The sequence below is a fragment of the Myotis yumanensis genome, unplaced genomic scaffold (genome assembly GCF_028538775.1).
Source record: "Myotis yumanensis isolate MYYU_CA2020_CCGP unplaced genomic scaffold, mMyoYum1.0.hap1 SCAF_6, whole genome shotgun sequence".
Classification (NCBI taxonomy): Eukaryota; Metazoa; Chordata; class Mammalia; order Chiroptera; family Vespertilionidae; genus Myotis; species Myotis yumanensis.
The window spans coordinates 8197252-8222923 of NW_027223757.1; the positions used below are offsets into that span (position 1 = coordinate 8197252).

Here is a 25672-nt window from a genome sequence, read left to right on the forward strand (position 1 = left end):
AGACACCCTGCTGGCCTAGGATTCAGCTGTCTTAGATGTCTTAAGTCAATGTTCATCTCTCCTTCTGATTTCCAACTTCCAAAATTTTGTTGGTATTGTCTTCTTTCCTTCTGCCTTGTTCTTGTAGATTTATGGGGGGAACACACACCCAAAAACAAGCAAACAGAACATTTGCTGTGGTGGTAGTGGGGATTCAGGAAAGAAAATGGGCACATGTTTTTATCTGCCATCTGGAATTCATGTTCTTTTCATTCTTCAAGGGCAACCGAGGTTGCATTTCTTCCAAAAGCGTACTCATTCTGCTCCAGGACTCCCTGGGATCTCCCGTTTCCAAAGCGCTCTTACAGGGGCGGCGTGTGCCAAGTTTATTTAGTACATAATGGTTTTGCTTCCCAACTAGACGGTTAGCTCCTGGAAGGCCAGGATGAGTTCTTGTTCTGCCTCTATACACCTCGCCCTGGGAAGACAAGGCTTAGCACTAGCAGCCGCTGTAATACTTGTCGATTGTGTGATTTTCTGCTTCTTGGGGAAACCATGCAGTCATATGTTTTCAAGGATGCTCAGAACTGCACTTCAGGAAACCAGAGCATGATTCCCTACACCAGGGGTGGGGAATGTCCAGTCCACGGGCCATATAAGGCCCATGGAATCGTTTGGTCTGGCCCTGCCAAGGCATTAGGGGTGAGTTAATTAAATGTTTGGCCAAATACTAGTACAGCAGGCTAATTTTTAAGTTGATAATTTTGTATGGCCTGAGAATGATGTTATAAATATCCAAATGGCCCTTGGCAGGAAGAAGGTTCCCCACCCCTGCCCTAGTCAATCCCAGGCAGATACCTTTCTCTAATGTCATACATCATGCTTCTTTTTGGGGTGTCACTATTCGTGAATTTTTCTTTTTTTGAGGAAGCTGTTGTCCTCCCAACCCTCCATTCTCAGTCCCTCTTACCTCCTCACCTTTAAGATAGCCAATCTGTAGCATAATAAAGGGCCTTCTTCTCTTTCCCACATCATGTGACCATGGTTTTTATGTTATATTGCAATGAGTTTTGTTGGCTGTATTGTTCTATGTGGACAGAAGAGGAATAAATAAGAAGGCACGGTAGTCATACTTTTTGTGGGAAATTATTCGTGGGAGTTTTGATGAAATTTCATAAATTTTACCTAGGCAATACAGCAGGCTGAAGATGGGCTGAAGGAATTGGATGCAGGAATCACTGAATTAAAAAAGCGTGGTGACAAGTTGCAGATTGAGCAGCCTGCCCTGCAAGAACTCTCCAAACTCCAGGTATGATTTCCTGCCAATGGCATTCAATGATGCATCCTAACTAGAACTCAAGAAAAAAGTATTTTCTCCATTTTCTTGTTTTTTCCTCTATAAAATTCAGATCATTTAAGTTCTAATCTCTCTTCCAAGTAACTCTTAGAAAAATTTCTGAAATTTTTACTATATTTAATGCAATTAAAAATTGTATTCTCAAGCTTCTAAGATTCTTTTTTTTTTAAATCATTTGTTATTGTAAAATAATCATTTGTTATTATTCTGATGGCTAACCACTGTGGTGTAGTTTAGTTGTGCTGTATTATTTTCTACTGTAGAAAATGTAATTATTATCAGTCCAACCTAGAAAAGTTAAGAAAGGGAGATCTACTCTGTATTTAAAGAGTGGTTTTTATCAGTCATTAAAACTATAGCTTATCGTTTATACATTTTTTAATGGAAGAGAGACACTGTGTCAGTTCCAAAACAAAACAAAAAATTTAAACCAAGAGGAAGCTGAAGTCTACACAGACCTCCTGGCCTCACTCAGGAGCAGAGGGCAACTTGGGGTTACTTGCTTTCCTGGATCGGCACTTAACGCAAGAATCTGCTATCAGGGTGGTAGGCCGATCCTGGGCTATTACACCAGCAAAAATTTAGCCTTTGATGAGCAACATAGTTGAGTTATATTAAGAAAAAAATGTGCATAGTGACACATATGCACACATTTGCCCTGCATGCCTATTACAGACCGTTGAAGAATTACTAGCATGAATCCAGTCCAGGCTCACAGGTCCTTCCTTTCAAGAAAATAAAATAGCTCTTATTTTTAAAAGAGCACTTTTATTTTAAGTATCTCATCCCACTGTCTAACATTTCGCAATGTCACGAGCCCACTGGCCCCCACTCTGTCCTTTCTAGACAGTTTCCGACGATGGCTAACGTCAGGTGTAAGACCCAACGTCAGGGCTGTAAACAGGCATTAGCGTTGAACTTCACAGCTCGGACATTGTTGGCCTCTAAACCTTCACATGGCACGTTAATCAGGTCCATATGGCTCAAATAAATTCTGTGTGCAGTGTATCATCGTCTCCTAAAATGCTTTCCAGTTAAGATATTTATTTATTTCACCACATTTGGCAAAAACATGGCCTTTTCAAGTCTTCAAGTCTTCTAGCTCCCAGTAAATGCTTCTGCTGCTCAAGCTCTTTATTTGAAGAATAGTCCCAAATCGGATTATTAATTAGTATCCGTAATGTTAAGGATACTATATTCGATTACTCTAAACATGTATGAATGTTTAGAACATGATAAAAATCAGAATTAAATTTCCTGGGGCATTTCCCTTCACCTCCATGAACAATTTGTGATCCCACATCTTGCCACAAACATTGACATTCCAAGAAGACTAGTTAAGTCTACCCCATGTGTCACTTCTAGGCAACGTTTTTGTATATCCTTTGTAATGTTAAAAAAATTAGCTTATTTTTTAAATTATATTTTTTATTGATTTCAGAGAGGAAGGAGAGGGAGAGAGAGATAGAAACATCAATGATGAGACGGTTGCTTCCCACATGCCCCACACTGGGGATCAGCCCACACCTGGGCACATGCCCTGACCGGTAATTAAACCATGACCTCCGGGTTCATAGGTCGATGCTCAACCACTGAGCTACAGCACCGGGCTAGCTTATCTTTTCTGAAAGAAGTTTTTGAAGTGAGGATTCTGAGTAAGGCAGGTGGATGGATGCCCGATACACAGAGCATCACCATAGGCAGACACCTGAAGGCGCTTCCTGGGGTTGTGGGTTTGGTAGGTAATGTATTTCTAGAGGGGAACCTCAACATCACTTGAGTGAATGTTGCTGTCTCTGTTTCTAAGGACATGTATGATGAACTGATGATGACCATCGGCTCTCGGCGGAGTGGACTGAACCAGAACCTAGCACTCAAGAGCCAGTACGAAAGGGCCCTGCAAGATCTGGCTGACCTGCTGGAAACTGGACAAGAGAAGATGGCCGGTGACCAGAAAATGATCGTGTCTTCCAAAGAGGAAGTCCAACAGCTCCTTGACAAACATAAGGTAGAGAGAGAGAGAGAATGTACTTGTGCAAGGATAGTCTCACTGACTGATACATAATGAGTAAAACCCAGTATTTTCAATCTTTTAGGAGTTCCTACTTGTATAAGTGAATCTTTAAGATGCTAAACAAATGTGTACACAAACCCACTGGCGTTCAGTAGCGCAGAACAATTACAGAGGCTATGCTCTCTAATGTTATCAGTTAAAAAAGAATACCAACCTCAGCAGTCATTTTAAGTATCCCTTCCTCACAGTATCGGCCAGGCTTTCTCATTTCATAAACTGGGAAACACAGGGACCCTCTTCAAAGGAGCCCAGCTTCCTTCTGAACTGCTATTTTCCTCTGCGTTTTCTATGCCCATTTATTCACCTAGCTCTAGGTGTTCTCTCTGCCTGGCCCAGGACGCCTCGCTCTGCTCTGGGAATGGGTTTCTTTCTCTCGCATGTGGCACCCGGCTCTTATGGCCTTGAACACATGCTCCTTTAGTTGCTGTGGCTGCAAGAGTTGACTTCTGGGGACAACACGTCCTTTTGCTACATAATCAAACTTGGTCGGCCTGCGCTTGCTCCAGCAGTATGTGCTGTACCAAGTTCAAGTTAGCCCCTGCTCCTTAATTCAGCCATGCCTGTTTAATGCACACACAAAGGTAACTCTTGCATTATTAGCAATTACTGCAGAAAGAGCAATTTTGCCAGTTCAGAACCCCAAACTCCAAGGCTCCTGGAAGTTCCTCTAGGGAAACTTTCAAAATCCCATTGGGTTACAGATGGTTAACCTTCTACTATCATGTAGCTTCCCTGGTGGCTTCTCAAGGTAGATTTTTTTTACTATTAGACTTCTTGCTATTTTTCCCAGAGGTTTTTGTCCAAAACGTTGTGATTTATGAAGGCCTTATCATTTGGCTTTGAAAACATTGCTTTAAAGTTCACAGCTGTTTTTTCTCAAATCTTTGACCCTAGTAATAAAATAACTCCTGAGTTATTCCAGAGAAGAAACTGGGATCAATGAATATAAATAACAGAGAAATTAAGCTCAATAGATGAAGAACGCTGAGAGGAGTAAGCTGCCTTGAACAGACAGCCGCCCTGGCCATGAGAAGCCCATCCAAGGCTGTTGGGGGAGATGAGGTTGTAAAAGGAATTTCAGCTTCCCATGCATTTGAGCTCTGTGACATCCAAGTTCTCTTCCAACTTTAAGATTCTACGATATAATAATTGATGGCTGATTGTAAAAGATGGTTCTAGCTTCTCCTGACCAGAGCATTTTCTGAGGGGGGGCTAGTTCGGCAGTGACCTTGAGCAAGTTACATAGACTGGACCGTGCAGTGTCCCCATCTGTAAAATGTGAAATAATCTGCCTGTCTCATAGAGTTGTTGTAAGGAGTAAATGAGTTAGTCAAGTGCTGATACAGTACTTGGCACGTAGCACACACTAAATATTACTGTCTATAGATTCTCAGTCCTTCGGTTCTACCTGTGGTGCTGGGAACAGGAAGTGGGATAAACCCTATCTCCCTCCTCTGGGCCCTTTGACACAGAGAAAGGAACAATTCAAAACACATTTGAAGGATTGTGCAAGTCTCCCGTTTCCTTGCATGTAGGTATAATCTGAGGGAAATTTAGAATACATCATACCACTCAGCCCAACCATAGAGGAAGGAAGTTATGAGTGTGTCGGGTGAGGTTCTCTCAGTGAGTACAGAGTATAAACAGAGGCCCAGACGGGGAATGGGAGCTAAAGTGTGAGGGACAAGGGAGCCAGTTTGGGTGGTGGAGTTAGTGAGAGGCGGGTCAGGACAGTGAGGAAGTCCGGACCGCAGGGATGAAGGATTCGGAGAGCAGGGGCTGGTGCCCTATGAAGGGCTCTGGGTAGGGCACAGCAGCTCTGATGGGGGAACAAGAGAGGCCACGCAAGAGACTGGAGCCCTGTAAGGTGGAGGCCAGCAGCGGTGGAACAGTTCACTCATATGTCAGCTGTGGACCACCAGCTTTCCCGTTTGAAGCAAGTTTAGCGTCTGGTAGTATATGAATGAGTCGCTGACCTCTTTCTTTCTACCTGGAAAATGGCAGGAATACTTCCAGGGTCTGGAATCTCACATGATTTTGACGGAAACGCTCTTCAGAAAGATAATCAGCTTTGCAGCCCTGCAGGAAACTCAACTGCACGCGGAAGTGATGGCGCAGGCTTCCGCGGCCCTGAGAGGGGCTCACAAAAGGGGCGTGGAGCTGGAGTACATTCTAGAGGTGAGACCCTTGAGGCAGCACCGTCCCCCCCGCCCCCCCCCCCCCCCAATGAAGGCAAGACAGGTTATTCCTGCGATTTGCCTCCTGTAACCTCGGAACTCCCAGAGGCAGCATCACGTGTGGCCGTGCCCCCTCTGAGTGTCCGATGTGCGTTGTGATAAAGCCTTCCCCACACTCAGAGGCAGCTGCCCGGGGACCGCCTTCACACTGGGCAGGATGAGGCATGGGGTGTGAGAGGCAGGCTGAAAAACTGCTGACCTTTGCTATAAATTATTGACGTGAATTTCAAGTGATTGGCAAAAAGACTTCCCAATTTAAAACAAAATAAAAATCTGAATTCAGAAAAAAGTCACTTGAGAGTTCTCCTTAGTAGAATGCCTATGCTATATACTCATATTTCTTCAATGTCTGTGCTTTTTTAAATTTACAAATGCAACATATTTAGTTCACTTCCTACGTGAACAGGCCCATTCCTTCTAGTTAAGTCATGCATTCATCACTACCAGGGTAAAGAATGAAAACCGGGTAATCAAATGCTTACTGTGTTCCAGGCGTAATGCACACATTATTCTATTTAACCCTCCAGATGGACCACATAGGTATTATTATTCCCATGTTTAAATGTTAAAAATGAGGCTCAGAGAAGCTGAGTATCTTGTCCATGCTCGTTTAATAACTTGCTCATGCTGCTAGTTAGTTGCAGCTGCCACAGGCCGTTGATAATGCTTTTCAGGGTCACCATCTGATGCCTGGCTTCAGAGCCATCCTTTGCTTCCCAAGGCACCCCCGCCCCCCCCCCCCCCCCACACACACACACAGACATCTCCCTCTGACCGAACTTCAAAGAGAATCTGTCAAGTGCGTATTTTGCACAGGAAGAGGAATGCTGTTCCTTAATGAGGGCTTCTAGCTGATGGGCTGATGTTGCATTTCCAGACGTGGTCCCATCTGGATGAGGACCAGCAGGAGCTCCGCAGGCAGCTGGAGGTGGTGGAGAGCAGCATCCCCAGCGTCGGGCTGGTGGAGGAGAGCGAGGACAGGCTCGTGGACCGGATCACACTCTACCAGGTCGGCGTCCCCGCGGCGTCTTGGTGTGGGAAGCTGCCACATTTCCTTCTGAAACTCTCCCATGGTTTTAACAGAATCTAAACAAACCTGCAATCAAATATTAAGCACTGTTACTTTGATTTCAAGCTATTGACGTTGTTGAAAGCACATAAATGTTAAGTGTTTGTTTTATAATAGAATATAAGAAGGTGTTTTTTTTTTCTTTCCTTTTTTGGTAATGAGAGCTCCTTTTGAATATTCAGCCTCCATCAAGCATTTTCTGTAGTTTATCCTGATATCACACTATCTTGAAAAAATTATAGTTGGTTGTTTTATGAGCATTAAAAGTGTGTTTTTTTAATGAAAGAGTGCTCCTCTTGAAAACTCAGCTTCCACCAAGCATTTCCTGTAGTTTATGTGGTGAAATAATTATAGTTTGATAGTCTTACATGCATGTAAAGTCACCACCAAAAAATAAACAAATAAAGACATCTTTATTTAGATATAGTAGGTGAAACATCTCAAAGTTTCCAACATCACTTGGCTGTAAATAATTGAGGTTTGACTAAGGATAATGGGAACATATGGATACCAGAGAAATTGTGATCCTTAGAGAGACAAATTGCATTATCCAAACTTCTGACCCCGCATTTTTCATCATTTCAGCATTTGAAATCCAGCCTTAATGAATACCAGCCCAAATTATATCAGGTGTTAGATGATGGGAAGCGCCTTCTGATATCCATTAGCTGCTCCGATCTGGAGAGCCAGCTGAACCAGCTCGGAGAACAATGGCTGAATAGTACCAACAAAGTGTCTAAGGAACTTCACAGATTGGAAACGATTTTGAAACACTGGACCAGGTAATATAAGGACTATTTTGCCCATTTTTTAGATTAGTGTTCAAGAGTATTTATAAGGCTAGTGGGTACAGGACTTGAAAAAGATATGGTCCCTATAGGAACATATCACATAGTTTGGAAAATAAAGGCAAACACAAAGCCCCCAATTGGATTCCTGTATAATCATATAAACATGTCATCCAAAGAGGTAGGGAAGCGGGTACCTTACCATTGAGCTGACCTCCTCCTCGCCTGTTGACGGCATGTGGGTGGTCGCAGTAAAACCTTAGTGGGAAAGAAGAGAGAGTGGTTTTGAGAAGATGCAATTTCTCAAGGACAAGAGGAATATTCAAGAGAAGTGGAGGGGGTGATGTTACCTAATGAAATACTCTATTTATATGCCATCTTTGTTTTCAAGAACTTTTCATAACAGTCATCTGATATGGTCTGAATAGCTTCAACATGAACGGATAGGGGAAATACATTTTTATTTTCAGCTTAGAGAAGAGAAAGCTGAAACTTGGAGAGACTGACTTGCTTCAAGCATAAATATTAAGGGAATAAGAATTTGAGAGTTTGAACATAGGGCATTATTCTCCCAAATCTATCATGCCTTTTTAAGATTAGCATTGGGACACAGACAACAGGATGGTGCTTACCAGAGGGAAAGAGGGATGGGGGAGGTAGAAGAAGGTAAAGGGAGGATAAATGATGATGAAAGGAGACTTGAATTGGGGTGGTGAACACACAATATAAAATACAGATGATGTGTTATAGATTGCACACCAAAACCTATATAATTACAGTAACCATTGCCACCCCTAATAAATTCAATAAACATTTACAAAAATAAAATTACATGGGTGAATGACATGGGTTGGCAGAAAGTAGGGATTGGATGTTTACCTCATAGGCTCATCAATATACTTACAGATATCAAAGTGAGTCTGCGGCTCTAACTCACTGGTTACAGTCCGCAAAAGACAGGCTGGAATTTTGGACTCAGCAGTCTGTGACCGTCCCCCAAGAACTGGAGATGGTCCGTGATCATCTGAACGCTTTCCTGGTAAGAGTTTAAAGCATTTGGCTCACATGTATTGTTTACAGGCCTATAGGTGAGGCCTGATCTACACTAGAAGAGAGGAAACCAGCTGTCAGTGGGTGAACTTAAACCAAGTTCTGGAGAATACAGCGGGGCCTTGACTTACAAGTGTCCTGACTAACGAGTTTTTTTGAGATACGAGCCATCTCTCCGCCGATTTTTTGCTTTGAGTTGCAAGCTCAAAAAAATTTGGGTTACGAGCAAGCTTCAGATACCCCACCGCTAGTTGGCGCAGCGAACGTCACAGTGATTTGACATACGAGTAATTTGAGTTATGAGCTCCGTCACGGAACGAATTAAACTCGTAAGTCAAGGCTCTACTGTACTAGGCTCAACATCGCCTCTTTCAGGAGTTTATAGATAGTGGCTTCATTGTTGGCTCTTTATTAAAAAAATTTCTTTATTGATTAAGGTATTACATATGTGTCCTTATGCCCCCATTAGGAGAGAGTAGGCTGCTTTTGTTTTTTGTCTGCAATGCTTAACATAACTCCCCTTCACGATGTAAAGAAAAGTTGTTTTTGCCATAAATTGGTCTCTTTCCTTAAATGAAAGGTCTGGCTCTTTAATCCTGATTTGAACTTTGCTCCTTCTTTCAGGAGTTTTCCAAAGAAGTGGATGCCAAGTCCTCTCTGAAATCGTCTGTTCTTAGCACCGGGAACCAGCTCCTTCGCTTAAAGAAAGTGGACACGGCCGCCCTGCGTTCCGAGCTGTCGCACATAGACGGCCAGTGGACGGACCTGCTGACAAATATTCCGACGGTCCAGGAAAAGCTCCACCAGGTACAGCAAGAATCTTTGGCTTCGTTGGTAGTGACCGATTTGAGCAGTATGGGATGGAGAGCTGCCTTCATCTGCTTTTGCTCACGGATTTAAATAAGCTACGTCTTGGACGTCTTGTCTTTTCTCTCTTCCACTGTACAGCATGTTAATATGAACCCTTCACCAAATGCCGTATTTACAAATGCGAGATCTTCCAAGGGCTTCTTTTTTCTTTTTAATATACTTTTATTGATTTCAGAGAGGAAGGGAGAGGGAGAAAGATAGAAACATCAATGAAAGAGAGTCATTGATCGGCTGCCTCCTGCATGCCCCACACTGGGGATGGAGCCCACAACCTGGGAATGTACCCTGACCAGGAATCGAACCATGACCTCCTGGGTCTTAGGTCGACACTCAACCACTGAGCCACGCTGGCAGGGCCCACGGGCTTCTTTAGTGTGTATGTGTGTGTGTATTACAATCCCTCTCTGGTCTTGCTTAAATTCTTTTTCTCGTGAGTAAAGTGTGGGTAACTGCGCCTACCTTATAAAGTGAGGTAGATTTAACAATAATAAATGAAGATTTAACAATAATAAATGTAAAAGACCTATAATCTTACCTACAATACAGCAGCTGGCATTCACTCAATAAGGGAAGAGAAGTTAGAGAAGGGAAGTCAGTTCTCCTCTTTCCTGGAAACATGTTTCTCTCCTCTGAACTCCCAGAGAGTTTATTTTTCTCTCTCTTTTGTGCTCATCACTGTAGATAAATTAAGATAGATGTGTTTAATGCCAATTTTCATTCCTACTAATCAGCGGCTGTACATCTCACATTTGTCTCTACATCATTCTGCACCCCATAGAAGTCCATAAATATTTTAAATGATTGCTTGTGTTCTTCCAAATTATTATAATAAGTAGCTGCATAAGTGCATGATGTGTTAAGTAAGATTCAGACTTGTAAGTATATTTTAAAGACTGAAGAAGTTGGCTATGCTCTTAGGAATAAATATGAGAGTGCCAAAGCTCTCGAAAATGATAGTTGGTATTGTGGTATTTTTCTTTCTCCTTTTAACATTCTTGAGTCATAATACACAGGGATTTTATGAGCTAATTAATAAGATACATCTGTTGAATGTTTTGTAGTTACGTTTTTTGAAGGTCATAAAACTAGCTATAAAATAACAATAACATTTTCTTCTTTCTGGTATTTTGATTAATTAGCCAGTGTTTATACAATGTTTATAGTATTGGATGGCAAGTGAACATAAGATGACTAGGATTGTTCAGCATTTGCCTGCTGTTTAATTCCAAGCTTCCAATGAGGTTAAGATCCAAACATGGCATTAAGAACAGTTACCTATGCGGGACACTAATAAGGGTTCATGTGGGGTGTTTAGGTTAACAGACACTGGGTTTGAACTTTAATACTGTGACTTGCTCTCCTCCTCGGGCAGCTCCAAATGGATAAGCTGCCCTCGCGCCATGCCATTTCAGAAGTCATGACTTGGATCTCTCTCATGGAGAATGTCATTCAAAAGGATGAAGAGGATATAAAAAATGCCATAGGCTACAAGGCCATCAATGAGTACCTTCAGAAATATAAGGTGATGACACACTTGTTATCTTTACCTTTCCATGTTTTGGAACTATTTTATTTGAAGGGACATAGGAACTCCAGGGATGGCAATCAGGCTCTGAAGTATAGATTTCATCCATAGTGACCGGATAGCTGTCTAAGAGTAAGAACATTGCCTCCCTAGTGATAGGCATGGAAAAGTTGTCTGGTATTAGGAATAATTTTGAATAAGATTTTGTGTCATTTTAAGAAGTCATAAAAATGGATACTATAATTTATAAATATTTTATAGTGTAATCATAAAATGTATCCAATTCTACATCCTCTGCCATATATATATATATATATATATATAAATTCAAATATATTTATAAATTCAAAAGTTATAAATTTAATGCATGTCTACTGTATTCATATATATTTTATACTAGAGGCCCTATGCATGAAATTTGTGCAAGAGTAGGCCTTCCTTCCCCTGGCTGCCGGGACCGGCTACCCTCTGGCACCCAGAACCCAGGCTTCCCTCACAGCCCCGGCTTTTTCGTAAGGTCGTCCTGAATGACATCTGGTCTAATTAGCATATTGCGCTTTTATTATCATAGATATATTCCATTTTTGAAAATAACGGGTTCTATGCATGCACACAGATGGTGCCATTTGGACTAAACCATGGAAGTTATGACATTAACCTTTTGCTTACTCATGGCCCTCCAGCTCCTGAGCAAGCCCATGACATGCACCCTCTGACCTCGTTTCCTTCTCTCCTTCTCCCTCCAGGGCTTTCAGATAGACATTAACTGTAAGCAGCTGACAGTTGACTTTGTGAACCAGTCTGTGCTGCAGATCAGCACCCAGGACGTGGAGAGCAAGCGCAGCGATAAGACCGACTTTGCAGAGCAACTCGGAGCGATGAATAAAAGCTGGCAGATCCTGCAGGGCCTCGTAGCTGAGAAGGTGAGCCACGTGGCCACCACTGGAGAGACTCTATCAAGAAAATTAACTGTAGGAGTAGGATAGCGACAGACGCTGGGCTCGGGGATTCTGCTGGAGAGAATGCCACTGAAGAATACATACATGGCTCTACATGTTCTTTTTTTAAAAAATATGTATATATTTTTATTGATTTCAGAGAGGAAGGGAGAGGGAGAGATAGAAACATCAGTGATGAGAGGGAATCATTGATCGTCTGCCTCCTGCATGCCCCCTACTGGGGATTGAGCCCGAAACCCGGGCATGTGCCCTTGACTGGAATCAAACCCGGGGACCCTTCAGTCCACAGACCAATGCTCTATTCAAGGAGCCAAACCGGCTACTGCTGGCTCTACATGGTCTTCAATCATGTCGATGACTTTGTCTTATGCACCCTCCACCCTTTGTATATTTCATATTATTTTAGTTTTTTAAAGATGATTCTTAATTTCTTTTGCCCTCGTTTCAAGTAGACTTAAGATCTTTACTTGCTTACCCAAAAATAGTCATTGATTCACACTTCGGAACATTCATTTTTAATCAAACATACCGTGGACTATATTTTACGAATTTATGAATTCTCAGTTTGGAGGAAATAGTGGCCTGCCAATGATTTGAAATTAAAATAAAATTGTAAATTTCATTTCATTACGTTTGTTCAGATCCAGCTGTTGGAAGGCTTATTGGAATCGTGGTCAGAATATGAAAACAATGTACAAGGTATGAAAACTTGGTTTGAAACCCAGGAAAAGAGACTAAAACAACAGCATCGTGTCGGAGACCAGGCTTCAGTCCAGAACGCAATGAAAGACTGTCAGGTAACTGGTCCGGGCGGCTGACGCGCTCCAGTTCACAATTTCACGGCATGTGCCAAATGAAAGTGCCCTTCTTGAGAACTGAGAGTTAAATATTGAGAACAGTTACGTTTGATTATAAATTTCTCTGATTACGTGAGTTTTTAGAGTTTTCCTATTAGGTCTTTTCACCTCTTTTTATAAAATTTAAAATAGAATCTTTAAACACACTCATAAGGAGAGGATGCTGCTAACCCCTGATCATCAGATACTGATCAGCAGATTTAATAATTATCAAGATTTTGACATAGTTCCCTGAATATTTCTTCTCTCCTGAAAGATATCATAATTAATTCCAGATAGCATGCCAGTTTATTCCTGCATGCTACAATTCCCAGCTCTACAAAATGGACTTTTCTTATATAACCATAATATTATCACCACCAAAAGTTTAACATACTATGTAATCCCTTAATATTTGTAATGCTCAACCCATAACACTATTTCCTAAATTTCCTGTAAAATGTATATTTCTAGTTAATTTCCATAAAGATACAGCAGTGTCTATGTGTTCATATGCTCGTTAGCTCTCTTAAGTCGCTAATATTTTCTTAATACCATTAACTTGCTGGAGAAAATGTAGACTGGCCCTGGATCCAGGATCAGCCTGTGTATTTCCCTAAAGTGGCATTTAACTTGCTCCTCTCTCCCCTGTATTTCCTATGAATGGGCGTTAGCACAAGAGGCTTGATTGGATTCTGGCTCAACTCTCATGGGAGGGGGGGGAGGCGGGGTTCACAGGTGACAGTGTGACTACTGTGTCTCATGCTTGCTCTGGTAGTGGCAAGGACTGCGGGTTCAGGTGCAGTGGCCACACTCTAAATGTTCCCCATTGACCTAGGAACACTTATTCTTTCCTCAGATATTCTTGTTTCTACAGAAGAAATGGGAGCTGTCACAGTGAACCCTGCAATAATTGTTTTGAAACGTAATTCAGTAATTTGTAACGTGTTACAGATGAGCTGTGACACTTCTTGGTAGTGTTTCCTAAGAACAGTTGAAGACACAGCTGGGAAGCAATTCTGCAGAAATGCCCCTTTCCCAAAGCTAGTTTTTCTATTCTAGATTTCCAATAGAACGGCCTTTAGTAATGAACTTCCTTCCGAGCAGTACTTCTTCTGTGGGCACATGTAGAGTCAGGTATATTTAAGCTCCAAAGCATAGGAAGAACAGATGCTCTTGTGCTCGGCTGACAAGCTAATGGAGTGCCAGTCAGAGATGCATGCAAAAGGCAAAGGAAACCATCATATAGAGAAAAAGCTGGAAATTAAAAAAAGCTTCACGTCAGAAGATGGGTGTGTAAAAGATGGAAGACCAAAAAACATATCGTTGCATTTTCTTGGTTAAGAATACGTTTTTATCGATTTTAGAGAGGAAGGAAAGGGAGAGAGAAACATCAATGATGAGAGAAAATCATTGATTGGCGGCCTCCTGCACACCCCTCACTGGGGATCGAGCCTGCAACCTGGGCATGTGTTCTGACCAGGAATTAAACCTGGGACCTCTTGGTGCATGGGTCGATGCTCAACCACTCAGCCACACCAGCTGGGCCATCGTTGCATTTTCAATTCTCCAGGGGCCAGTAGCATTTCTAATTTAGGCATCAATTCTAAAATGTGCAAATAAGTCAGAATTTCAAATTTTGACTTTGGAGCATGAAAACTTATACCTCTTGATGAGCTCATGAGTTCAAACACTAACATTAAAATTAAAAGATAGTTCACATGTTAAACATGAGCAGGATTAGTGCTCCCTTGTCATATTGTTGTGATAGATGTTGCTATGGAAAGACTGAAACACGATACCTTAATGTAACTTTTCTTTTTTCTTCTCTCCTACTGTTTTTTCTTTCTTAGTATTTTTTTCTTATTTTCCGTTACTTTTTCCTGCCATTTCCCATTGTGTTTCTTTACATGTCCATGTCTTCTATTTAATAGAGAGAGACATTGTTATCTGGAAAATGTAGTGGACGCCTGGCAAGCTTTACTCCTTTTCAGACCCAAATGTTAGTCTCCCAGAGGTTCCCATCAGGCAGTGTCAGGAAGGAAAGCTGGGAGTGTGGTTCAAGGAACGTGACGCCAATGCCAATTTGTGATTTCAAGTGAAAAGTCATTTTTCTAAACAAAGAACAGAATGAATGTAGCTCCACTGAGTTATTTGGGGGCATCACTGGGTCTTTGTGTGTGTGCATGCATGTGTGCGTGTGTGTGTTGTTTTTTTCCTCTAACTGGCATGTTTTATTGGCAGTACCATAACCCTTGATCAAAATTTATTGTCATTTTTGGGAAATGGTTCCTCTGGACCAAAATGTGAAATTCAAGCCAGCATGCTTAAATTGATGACTGGATTCAAGCTTTACTTTGTTTTAAAAATCTTGAATATTTTTCCACTCTTTCGAGGTGATTTATTCATTAAAATCATCATAGAAACTGCTATGTAGGAATTAACTCAAGAATGATTCATTATAGCAAAAAATGTTGGGTTTGGCTTTTCCCTTCATTGATCAGAAACAGAATCATCTTTTAATTATTATTGAAAGGAAAGGACAGCACCTTCATTTTGCACAAAATATATATTTGAGCCCTGTTTCCCTACTGGGTTTGCTTTTATGGCCATATTAAGGAACAGAGCATTTTAGAGATGTGTTTCTGAGCAATGGGACATTAATTCCACAGGGCTCCCTGAACAAAGTACACCTCTGGATAAATAAGGATACATTTCATTCCAGTGGTTGAATTTTAGAATCATATTAAAGACATAGTGGAAGGATTCTTTATGGTTATTTAATATTTCAGAGAGGTAGAGATAAATATCTTTCAGTAGTAAAGTTAATTATGTTTCCTCTGCTGTATAAAAGACCCATAGCCCTAGCAATCACTATATTCATCCTCTGGTTAATTATCTAAGCTGTCGAAATACTGACAGAAATATAAAGTGGAAATTAAAGAACAAAATTAAAAACACAAATGATATATTCTGGCTACTAAATGCATGCATGTCCAATTAATAATACACCATGACAAAAGTAGCTTCATGATAATTAAGGAGAGAAAAATAAATAAATTTGCACTGAAGCATGGCAGAGTATCAACTGACTGAATATAACAATACTGTCTTACATTTGCTTAGTATTTATTTATTTATTTATTTATTTATCACATTTGCCTAGTTTTTAACAGCTTAAAAGATTATATAAATATTATATATAATATATATAAGATATATATATATATAATATATATATATATATAATATATAATGTTAGCCTTTTCAGGTAAGCAAATCTATTATTATTACTATTTTATAAATTAGGTAGACTTAAAAGTTTGGACCCCACAGAAATAAAAACAAAAGAGGCACAACATTTGTAATGAATACAGCAGAGGCTGGGCTCCTCTCTATAGCCTCTGAATAGTACCACCCAGTCCCCATCTTGTTATCTCTATGCGGATCATGAGAGAAGGGTGGAAATCTTTTCTACAGAATTGAGACATTATCTAAATTTAAAATATTTTGGAATTTTTTCACTCTAACCTCCAAGGTCTACACATTCTACCTCTAGCTCTGGGCTGCACTTCCGAATTTGAGACTGTAGCCAGGCCTTCATCTACGGCTTCTCCATCACCCAACCTGAGATTGGCATCCTCTCCCCAACTCCTGTCCAGCTGCCTGGCCTGCAGCACTGGGCTTGGCGGCAGTGAGCTCAGAAGGCTGGGTTCCAAGGCCACCTGCAGCCTCACCAGCTCGGAGACCCAGGACAGGTTGTCTGACATGATCTCCCACGTGCTCACTCACAGAGAGGTGAGAGCAGTCGGAGCCTGCCTCACTGAGCTCTCCAAATTTTCAAAAGGCGTTCAAATATTGGTTAAGGTTGTGAAGCATGGTTAAGTGTGATCTCCAGGTCGTTGATTCATTTTCTTTTCTTTTTGGCACATCCCATACTGACAGTTATAAATGCACACCCCAAAGAAAATGAGGATTTGGTTTATGAAAAAAGCCTGTAATTTTTTCGAATCACATAGTATCAGACTATTTTAGGGAGAAATAAAGGATAATAGACATTCTGAAGAATCTGTGACACAGTGAATGTTTGTAACGTATTCGAAGTGCCACAGCTCCATTGTAGCTGAAATATAACTAAATCTCAGATATTGGGCTGCAGGATACCATTCCATTGCATTTTACCCTATGGGTTAGGACAGGGTAATTTTTCCAACACCAAGATACATGAATTTAAGAATTTAATCATGTTACCAGTTCCGATTATTTCCTGTAGCTTCTTGAAAAAAAGTTACATGGTAACATTTCCTTATCAGGCAATCAAAATTTTACTTTGTTAAGTTATACTAATTTATAGTGGAATAAAAAGGCCATTTACATAATTTAAATGCAGGAAAAAGTTTCACTATGGAGACCCTGTCCTGAGAATTATAAGCTTTTTGGGTTTTTTAGAGATTTCTAGGCTATGAGACTATCATGGCTCAATTTCAGTGCATCATAATAGAGCAATTTAAAATGACTATGTTTTTAATCTTTCAGGATCTAGAAGATTTGATTAAAGCCAAAGAAAAAGAGGTGGAGAAGATTGAACAGAATGGACTTGCTTTGATTCAGGACAAGAAAGAAGAAGTGTCTGGTACTGTTGTGAGCACGCTGCAGGAGCTCAAGCAAACCTGGGCGCATTTAGACCACATGGTAATGTTACTGTTGTTGTGAGCACTGGCTCCGAGCCCTGCTCGCCATGTCACGCTCATGACCTGCTGTTGGTTTTCCTAAAGTAGCTGAGTAATTAATATGAATCTGTACATCAACTCTTTGTACGTAAGTTCACTTTATTTCAGAGAGGAAGGAAGTGGGAGAGATAGAAACATCAATGATGAGAGAGAATCATTGACTGGCTGCCTCCTGCACACACCCCACTGGGGATCAAGCCCGCAACCCAGGCATGTGCCCTGACCAGGAATTGAACCATGACCACCTGATTCATAGGTCACTGCTTAACCATTGAGCAACACGGGCCAGGCTATTAACCTCTTTTTTTAAAAGTCTAGCTTCAGATCTTTTCTATAATAAATATACAATAACCTCCTTCATTTCCATGTCCATAGATACCATTTCAGCACACATTTCTCCAATGTGTATCCCCAGCCCGGATTTCTCTCCTAAAATCTAGATAGAGACAGAGGCTGGGGTCGAGAGGGAAACCCAATGTGTAGACATCTCCTCTTGCATGACCAGTAGACATCTCAAACTCCCGTGTCCAAACCACCTCCGCCCCCCGCCCCTCCTACACTTCCCCCCATCTCAGGCAATCACAACTCTAACCTTCCAGTTGTTTGGGCAGGAAACTGTGGGGTCATTCTTCACTCCGGTCTTTTTGTCATACCCCACATCCAGCCCATCAGCAAACAGGTCAGGTGTATTTTCAGACTCCAAGCTCTGCCCTGTCCCTGCACTCAGCACCCAGGCCCATGTCATCACGACCACTCACCTTGAGGTTATCAGTGACCTCAGTCTTCTCCATGCCAGAGAGGTCCTGTTCAGATGGAAGCCAGATCACAGCAGTCCTCTGCTCAAACCCTCCATTAGTTTCTTGTCTCATTTAGAACGGGGACAAAACCTGGTAAGGACCTAAAGGCCCATGTGACCCAGGCTCCAGGGTCTCTCTGACCTCATCTCTGGCAGCTGTCTGTCCTGCAGGCTCATTTGGCTTCTGTTCTCCCCCTGCTCTTGAACTCCACAGGCCTGGCCCACACTCAGGGACTTTGCACTGGCTGTGTCCTTCGCCTGGAACACCACATCCTCTCCTCGGTATCCACCAGGTCACTCCCTATCCTCAAAGTCTTTCTTCAAATTTTCCCTCTCAGTGTGGGCTTTCCTGACCACCCCATACTCCCTGACTCTCCTTTGCTCTGCCTTTATTTCTATTATTTATCAACTTCTAACATGTGGTATAGTCTACTTCTCTGTTCATATTTCTCCCACGGAAACATAGCTCCATGAGACACTTGATAAATATAAGCTGAATGGAGTGTTGAATCCTCTGAAAAGAAGAATACATGTCAAAGCAAATACTGTTCTGCACACAAATAGACATTATCCACACTTTACAGAAGCAGGCGCTGCAGCACCAGCAGGACAGTGACTGAGACCAGTGGCCCAGCAAGCAGCTGCTTACAGCCTGTGCACTCTCCTCCCAGTGCAGCGGGGCAGTTTTCCCTTCCCTTAGTTTCAACCTGATTTTTAATTCATTTTTTTGTATATTTTTATAAGTTTACTATCTTTTTATTTATTTGTATATTTTTATTGATTTCAGAGAGAAAGGGAGAGGGAGAGAGAGATAGAAACATCAATGATGAGAGGGAATTATTGATCAGCCGCCTCCTGCATGCCCTACACTGGGGATCAAGCCCACAACCCAGGCATGTGCCCTGACCAGGAATTGAACTGTGTCCTCCTGGTTCATAGGTCAGCGTTCAACCACTGAGCCACACCGGCTGGCCTATATGTATTTTTATAAATCATCACAAATTCTTGGAAACAATTTACCACATAAATAAATTAAGGGATTCTTTCATAGAAACATCATCTCAAGCATAACACAAAGAAGAACTAGACTCCTTAAAAATTCTCATTCCCTCCTGGCTTTTTTTTACCTGTCTCTTCCTGACTTTCATGGGGTGGGCCCTGGCACCTGTCTGCACCTGTGGGCATCGCCTCATCTCTGAGGCAGCACCTTCTTAGTCCGTGGGCCCATTAGATGGTATCTTGATTGGTTTCAACATTATTTTTTATGCTAAGAAGAAAAGCAGAGCGTGCAGGTACAAATTAATTTATTATATAATCTATTAGATGCCTGATGCACGAAATTCGTGCAAGAATAGGCCTTCCTTCCCCCCGACTGCCAGCACTGGCTTCCCTCCCAGCCCTGGCTCTGTCCAGAAGGTCGTCTGGAAGGACGTCTGGTCTAATTAGCATGTTATGCTTTTATTATTATCGATTTTCTTAATTATGGTCATAGTTCCTCCATATTGAAAAGATTGCATTCAGAAGATTGGGGCTGACATCCAGGAAGTCGAAAGCAGATATCTTTCTAAATGATACAGACAAACTAAAAACTTAACTTTTCTGTTGCAGATAAGTATGGGGGGAAGTGTTCTGAGAAGTTTTTGTCTCAAGATACTCATTTGTGTGTGTGTGTGTGCACATATGTGAGATAGATAGATAGACTGATAAGTATCATTTCCTGGGACCAGATTTGCCTCGTTTCAAATATAGACTTCTCACATTCTAGCAGTATGATCCCAGGTGATTTTCATAACGTCTTTGTGCCTCAGTTTCCTCATCTGTAAGACAAGGATGATGTTATCTACCTCATAAAGTTGTTATGAAGACTAAAGTTAATGCATTAGTCAAAACACTCATTTCCTAAACTGTAGTATTAAATATATTGGCTTTTTATCACTTTGATATGATATATGTTACATATAAAGATTATGTATAAAACCTTTTCAAGAATTTTGATTTAGACTGAGTGTTCAAAAGTAGGAGAGGCATCAGTTTCAACATTGCTATATCTTATGTGTGCAATCTTTTGTGTTTGAGTTCATTTATAATGCTCGACACCCTGATAAAGTTCTTCAATATTAATTTTTCCCACCCATTGAACACATGTTTTGTAATGTTAAGTGTGATGCAGTTGTAAGACGTGTCTTTCTCTTTGAAAAGGCTGGGCAGTTAAAGCTACTGCTGAGGTGCGTGCAGGACCAGTGGAGCCAGCACAAGGCGGCCTCTGATGAGATCAACAGCTGCCTCCTGGAGGCCAGGTACTCGCTCTCCCGCTTCCGCCTGCTGATCGGCTCCTTGGAAGCTGTGCAGGTTCAGGTAGACAATCTTCAGGTAAGGACTGAACTCACCCTGCCCTGAACATGCTTTTGAATTTGAGAAAATAAAGAAAATAGCAAATGTGGACATCGTCCTGGAATCTTGCTGTCTATGGCTTACATTTAAATATCTTTAAAATGTTTAAATAATTTTGCCTGCAGATATCTTTCTAAACGATACAGACAAACTAAAAACTTAACTTGATTTGTTCCTCATCCAAACTTGCCTGTGGATACCGAATTCTGGATTAACGGTATCTAATGAAATGACTTTTAAATTCTAACATGTAAATATCCACCTGAATGTATATTGTAAAATGATTTTTATACCCAAATCTATCTCCTTGATCCATGTCGCTGCCTTGTCTGTCTTCCCTTTTCTCTTTTTATCCTGCTTCTCCAAACATATGCTCAGGGATTAAAAAGAAAGCAAAGAGAAAAATAGCAAAAGTGGTAAATTTTTAAACTACTGTTTTCGTATTATTTAGCATAATATCTGTGGTCTGCCCAGTGTGTACACATATCCTCTGTTTCTGGCACCGGCTGCTTCATTTCCTGTGTCATTATCATTGCATTCATCTAGAGTGGCATCGTGGCATCGTTGCTGTTTGACTTAAACACAGCACCCCTCCTAGCTCAGGCCACTTCCCTCAGATTAGCTGCTGCCCCCACTTCCCGGCACATCTGGGCACTGAACACCCTCCTTGTCACTGCTCTTTCTCCCCGGCTACTCAATGCAGACTATGGGGTGGCAGGGCAGGCCCTCAAGGGGTGGGATGCCAGCAAGGGCCCAGCATGTACCTCCTTGGTTTGGAGATCAAAATGTATATGCTGCTGACCTCATAGGCAGGCTTTCTGAAGGGCATACCTTTGGGGAGGGGCGTTGGGCCGTCAGGAAGAAGGATAAAATGTGTCTATATAATGTATTTGAACCTTAAATTCTTGTTGCGGATACTAAGAATCATTAAAAGTTATTTTGAGACTAGTAAGTTTAAAAGCACATTTTATAACTTTGAGGAGGTTGTAAGTGCTTTTTAACTTAGCCTCGTCTGTGTTGAACACCTGCAAATGCTCTCTTAAGGTAGGAAAGAATCCAGGGTCTTTACTTTGCATATTTTGAATTGATGGCAATCAGATACCAGTGCTAAATAGGACTGGACTTTGTAGCCTCCTTCACGTGTGGAGATGTACTAAGAATCGAGACCACCTCTTAGTTGCACGAAGAACTGAGACTCTCAGTAATACTTGCATATAAAGCATTGCAGCGACGTCACTGTTTCTATATTCATATGTGCATATTCACGAAAACAGCTACAAATTACTTTTTAGACTTTGTTTTTAGCATTTAGACCTAATAACTGCTATTTTATCTTTGGGCAGAATCTTCAAGATGATCTAGAAAAACAGGAAAAGAGCTTACAGAAATTTGACTCTGTCACCAACCAGCTGTTAAAACAGTGTCACCCACCTGTGACAGAAACTCTTACCAGTACCTTAAAGGAAGTCACTATGAGGTATGGCGCTTGCTAACTTAACACTGTGCTGCATTGCGTACAGCACAACCACATTGTAAGGAGTGACGCAATGAAAACTCGCCAGCGTTTTGAATTTGGGCTTTGTAGATTTTATTCCACTTGTGCTTTAATTTTGACAACATGAAGCTAATGGTAAGTAAAAGCAGCGAAGATGTTGAGAGAGAAATTAGAACTGCTATGTACCCAAAGACGGGCCTCATTCCTGCAGGCTCCCCCTGGGGTGACTGTGACATGCTACTTTTTATGATGTGCAATAGAAATGAGACATCCTTGCATGCCTTCCAAATGCGCATGACGCAGGATCGTGAAACATAAAACAGCAAGTCAGAGCATTTGGCGCGAGGGGGAGGTCTGCCCACGCGTGTTGGGTCTCGTTTCCAGATGGAACAACTTGCTGGAAGAGGTGGCGGAGCAGCTGCAGGCCAGCAGGGCCCTCCTGCAGCTGTGGCAGAGACACCGCGACTACTCGGCGCAGTGCGCCTCCGGGGTCCAGCAGCAGGCGGGCCGCACCCAGGAGCTGCTGAAGGCGGCGGCCAGCAAGGACATCGCCGATGACGAAGTGGCTACGTGGGTTCACGATTGCAATGTACGTTCGGGCACGATCGTGATTTGTTTCCCAAACATGCCTTTCGTAGACTTGTCCAGTTTGGCAGGGCGAGTGCTGATGTGGGTAAGCCTTTGATATGTCTCAGTATGTGAGACAATTGACCCCCAAAGAATTGTTTTAATCAAGGAGCCTGCTAGGTTTTCAGAACACATGCGCCGGATTTTAAAGGCCCCTCTCATTGTTCCATTCATTCATTCATTTATGTATGTATGCGTGTATGTATGTATTCATTCATTCATTCATTCATTCATTCAAAATATATGTTTATTGATTTCAGAGAGGGAGAGAAAGACAAAAACATCAATGATGAAAGAGAATCATTGATTGGCTGCCTCCTGCACGCCCCCTCCTGGGGATTCACTCGAAACCCGGCATGTGCCTTTGACCGGAATCAACCCAGGACCCTTCAGTCCGCAGGCTCATTTTTCCATTTAAAACAATGAGTTGTTTTCCCATTTTTCCTAATGGAATGCAATCCATGTGAACGATTCAAGCTCTTTCTACAGAGATGGTCAATATAAGAAATGACCATATGGAGAATAATGTTATATCTTTTTTAAATCTACTGTTAAAGCTCTCATCCATTTTGGTTCATTATCTTTTACATAAGCATCAACATAATGCCTTCTAAGAATTTAATGGTACAAAGAAGTCTTTCTCTCCTGATTTATGGGTGTATTCTTCTTAAGAGCTTTCTAATAGTTCTCTTTTTCACTGTATCTGCCAATAACCTACTTAAGGTTTTCGGGGACAGTTCTCTTGTTTCCCGCAGCGCATGGCTCTTACTATTTGTCCTTTTTTGTCTTTAATGAATTTTTTTCAAATATCTTCTTACAAACTTTCCCATTTAGTTTATCAGAATTAGGCAAGTTATAAAAAGCACATAAATAAAAGTTTAACCTAGTCTAATACGTTTACATTAATAACAAATCATCATGTGAAAACTAAAGTTGAATATGTATGGTGAATACAGTTCTCCTGTTTTTTCTCCGTCTTCTGAGGGTTTATCCTTAACAAGATTTGTCATTGTCAATATTTAGCCCTCGGAGTGGAGATGCACCTGTTTTAGAGCGCAGTGCTCCCAGTTGTGCCTTTATCTGATAGCTATGTCAAGGGTAAAGTCGCCCTTTGCTTTTCTTCCTCTCACAGTAGGCCCTGCGTGTGTATACGCAGGCTCTTCTCTCTCCTCCATGTCTGGTGGGGCACCAGCAGCAAGTAGAAGATTCAGTCATGTGTCATCGCTTAGTGCAGTGATGGCGAACCTATGACACGCGTGTCAGAGGTGACACGCAAACTCATTTTTTTGGTTGATTTTTCGTTGTTAAATGGCATTTAAATATATAAAATAAATATCAAAAATATAAGTCTTTGTTTTACTGTGGTTGCAAATATCAAAAAATTTCTATATGTGACACGGCACCAGAGTTAAGTTAGGGTTTTTCAAAATGCTGACACGCCGAGCTCAAAAGGTTCGCCATCACTGGCTTAGTGGTAGACGGAAACCAGAAACCGGATTTCCACTGGCTTATCATTCTGAGCATAAAAGGTGGAGGCAAGAGCTACCATGGAAAATACTGGAAGTGCAGCTCACCCCTAGCCCTGCGCACCAGAACCATCGTGAGGGTTCCACACCCCACTGAGATAGGCGGGTGTGTCACAACCACTGTACCTCGACCACCCATCCTACAGATGATACTGTTGATAAACTCATCTCTTGGGCCTATAATACTAAGTAGAAAGAGATAAAATGTGGCGCTGTGTTTTCAATTTGACATCAATTATATGAAGAAGCAAGAAAAAACTGTCCACTGTTGCAGTTATTGACTCTACTTGTAGATTTGTTTTTCTTGTTTATGTATGTTTTGCTGCATTCCCCTGTGTTCTACAATAAAAGTCTCTCTGGCTTTTATGATCAGAGGCCTGATGTACGAAATTCGCAATAATTAGCATATTACGTTTTTATTATTATAGATAGTAAATGCGTTCTTTAAAATTTTTAATCCACATGAGTTCTTGCTAGACGGCACACAATCCCACACCATACATTATCTGAAGAGCTTCAGTTTTAGGTCTTTGGCCCCAGCCCCGATGTTGGTGACCATCAACTGAGAAAGCAGTCTGTGCTTTCAGCCCTCTGTCCTCCCTTCAATCCCAGGACACAGCTGCCTCTTCTGGGTTGCCTGTGGGCATTCACAGCCCCAGCTAGGAAACCAGCCACAGGAAGGAGAAAATGCCCGGACACTCGGCTGCATGTGCCTTTGGATTTATTAGTCGGGTGTGGAACCCTAGCGATGGTTCTGGTGCGCAGGGCTAGGGGTGAGCTGCACTTCCAGTATTTTCCATGGTATCTCTTGCCTCCACCTTTTATGCTCAGAATTATTAGCCAGTGGAAATTGGATTTATAAATTGGACTCAATTCTTGATTATTTTTCCTTCAGGTGAAGGTGATTTCGTGTAATAACTTGACAGTTAAGAATGGAGTGTTTCTAGATGCGTGGCCCTTCGCTGATGGTTTGTTATACGGACTACACTTAGCATGTGGTTTCATGACGGGCGTGTTTTCATCTTCCACAGGACCTCCTCAGAGGTCTGGGCACCGTGAAGGATTCCCTGTTTGTTCTCCATGAGCTGGGGGAGCAACTCAAGCAACAGGTGGATGCTTCCGCAGCAGCAGCCATTCACTCGGACCAGCTGTCGCTGAGTCAACACTTGTGTGCCCTGGAGCAGGCTCTTTGCAAACAGCAGACCGTGTTACAGGTACAGAGCTCACATTCAGCCTGTGTTGTCAGTTGGGTGTTCTGTAACTTCTGAGCATAAACTCAGGAGAAGAAGATTTTTTCCATCATTCAGACACCGCCTCCTTCAAGACCAAAGAATAAAAATATAAACAAACTTGGCATTTTCAG

At 41.7% G+C, this 25672-nt stretch overlaps 1 protein-coding gene across 3 annotated transcripts in view; it reads left to right on the forward strand.

The window, feature by feature from the left end:
- Positions 1-25672, forward strand: part of SYNE1 (spectrin repeat containing nuclear envelope protein 1) — a 384525-nt gene that overhangs the window by 284384 nt on the left and 74469 nt on the right. For all 3 annotated transcript variants that reach the window (XM_070417448.1, XM_070417449.1, XM_070417450.1), the window contains 15 exons: positions 1169-1288; positions 3144-3344; positions 5415-5588; positions 6525-6656; positions 7302-7498; positions 8411-8543; positions 9179-9361; positions 10797-10946; positions 11696-11872; positions 12550-12705; positions 17281-17436; positions 20470-20640; positions 22005-22138; positions 22541-22745; positions 25341-25523. In XM_070417448.1, the coding sequence (XP_070273549.1) occupies positions 1169-1288; positions 3144-3344; positions 5415-5588; positions 6525-6656; positions 7302-7498; positions 8411-8543; positions 9179-9361; positions 10797-10946; positions 11696-11872; positions 12550-12705; positions 17281-17436; positions 20470-20640; positions 22005-22138; positions 22541-22745; positions 25341-25523 (2472 nt within the window). The remainder of the gene's footprint in view (positions 1-1168; positions 1289-3143; positions 3345-5414; positions 5589-6524; positions 6657-7301; positions 7499-8410; positions 8544-9178; positions 9362-10796; positions 10947-11695; positions 11873-12549; positions 12706-17280; positions 17437-20469; positions 20641-22004; positions 22139-22540; positions 22746-25340; positions 25524-25672) is intronic.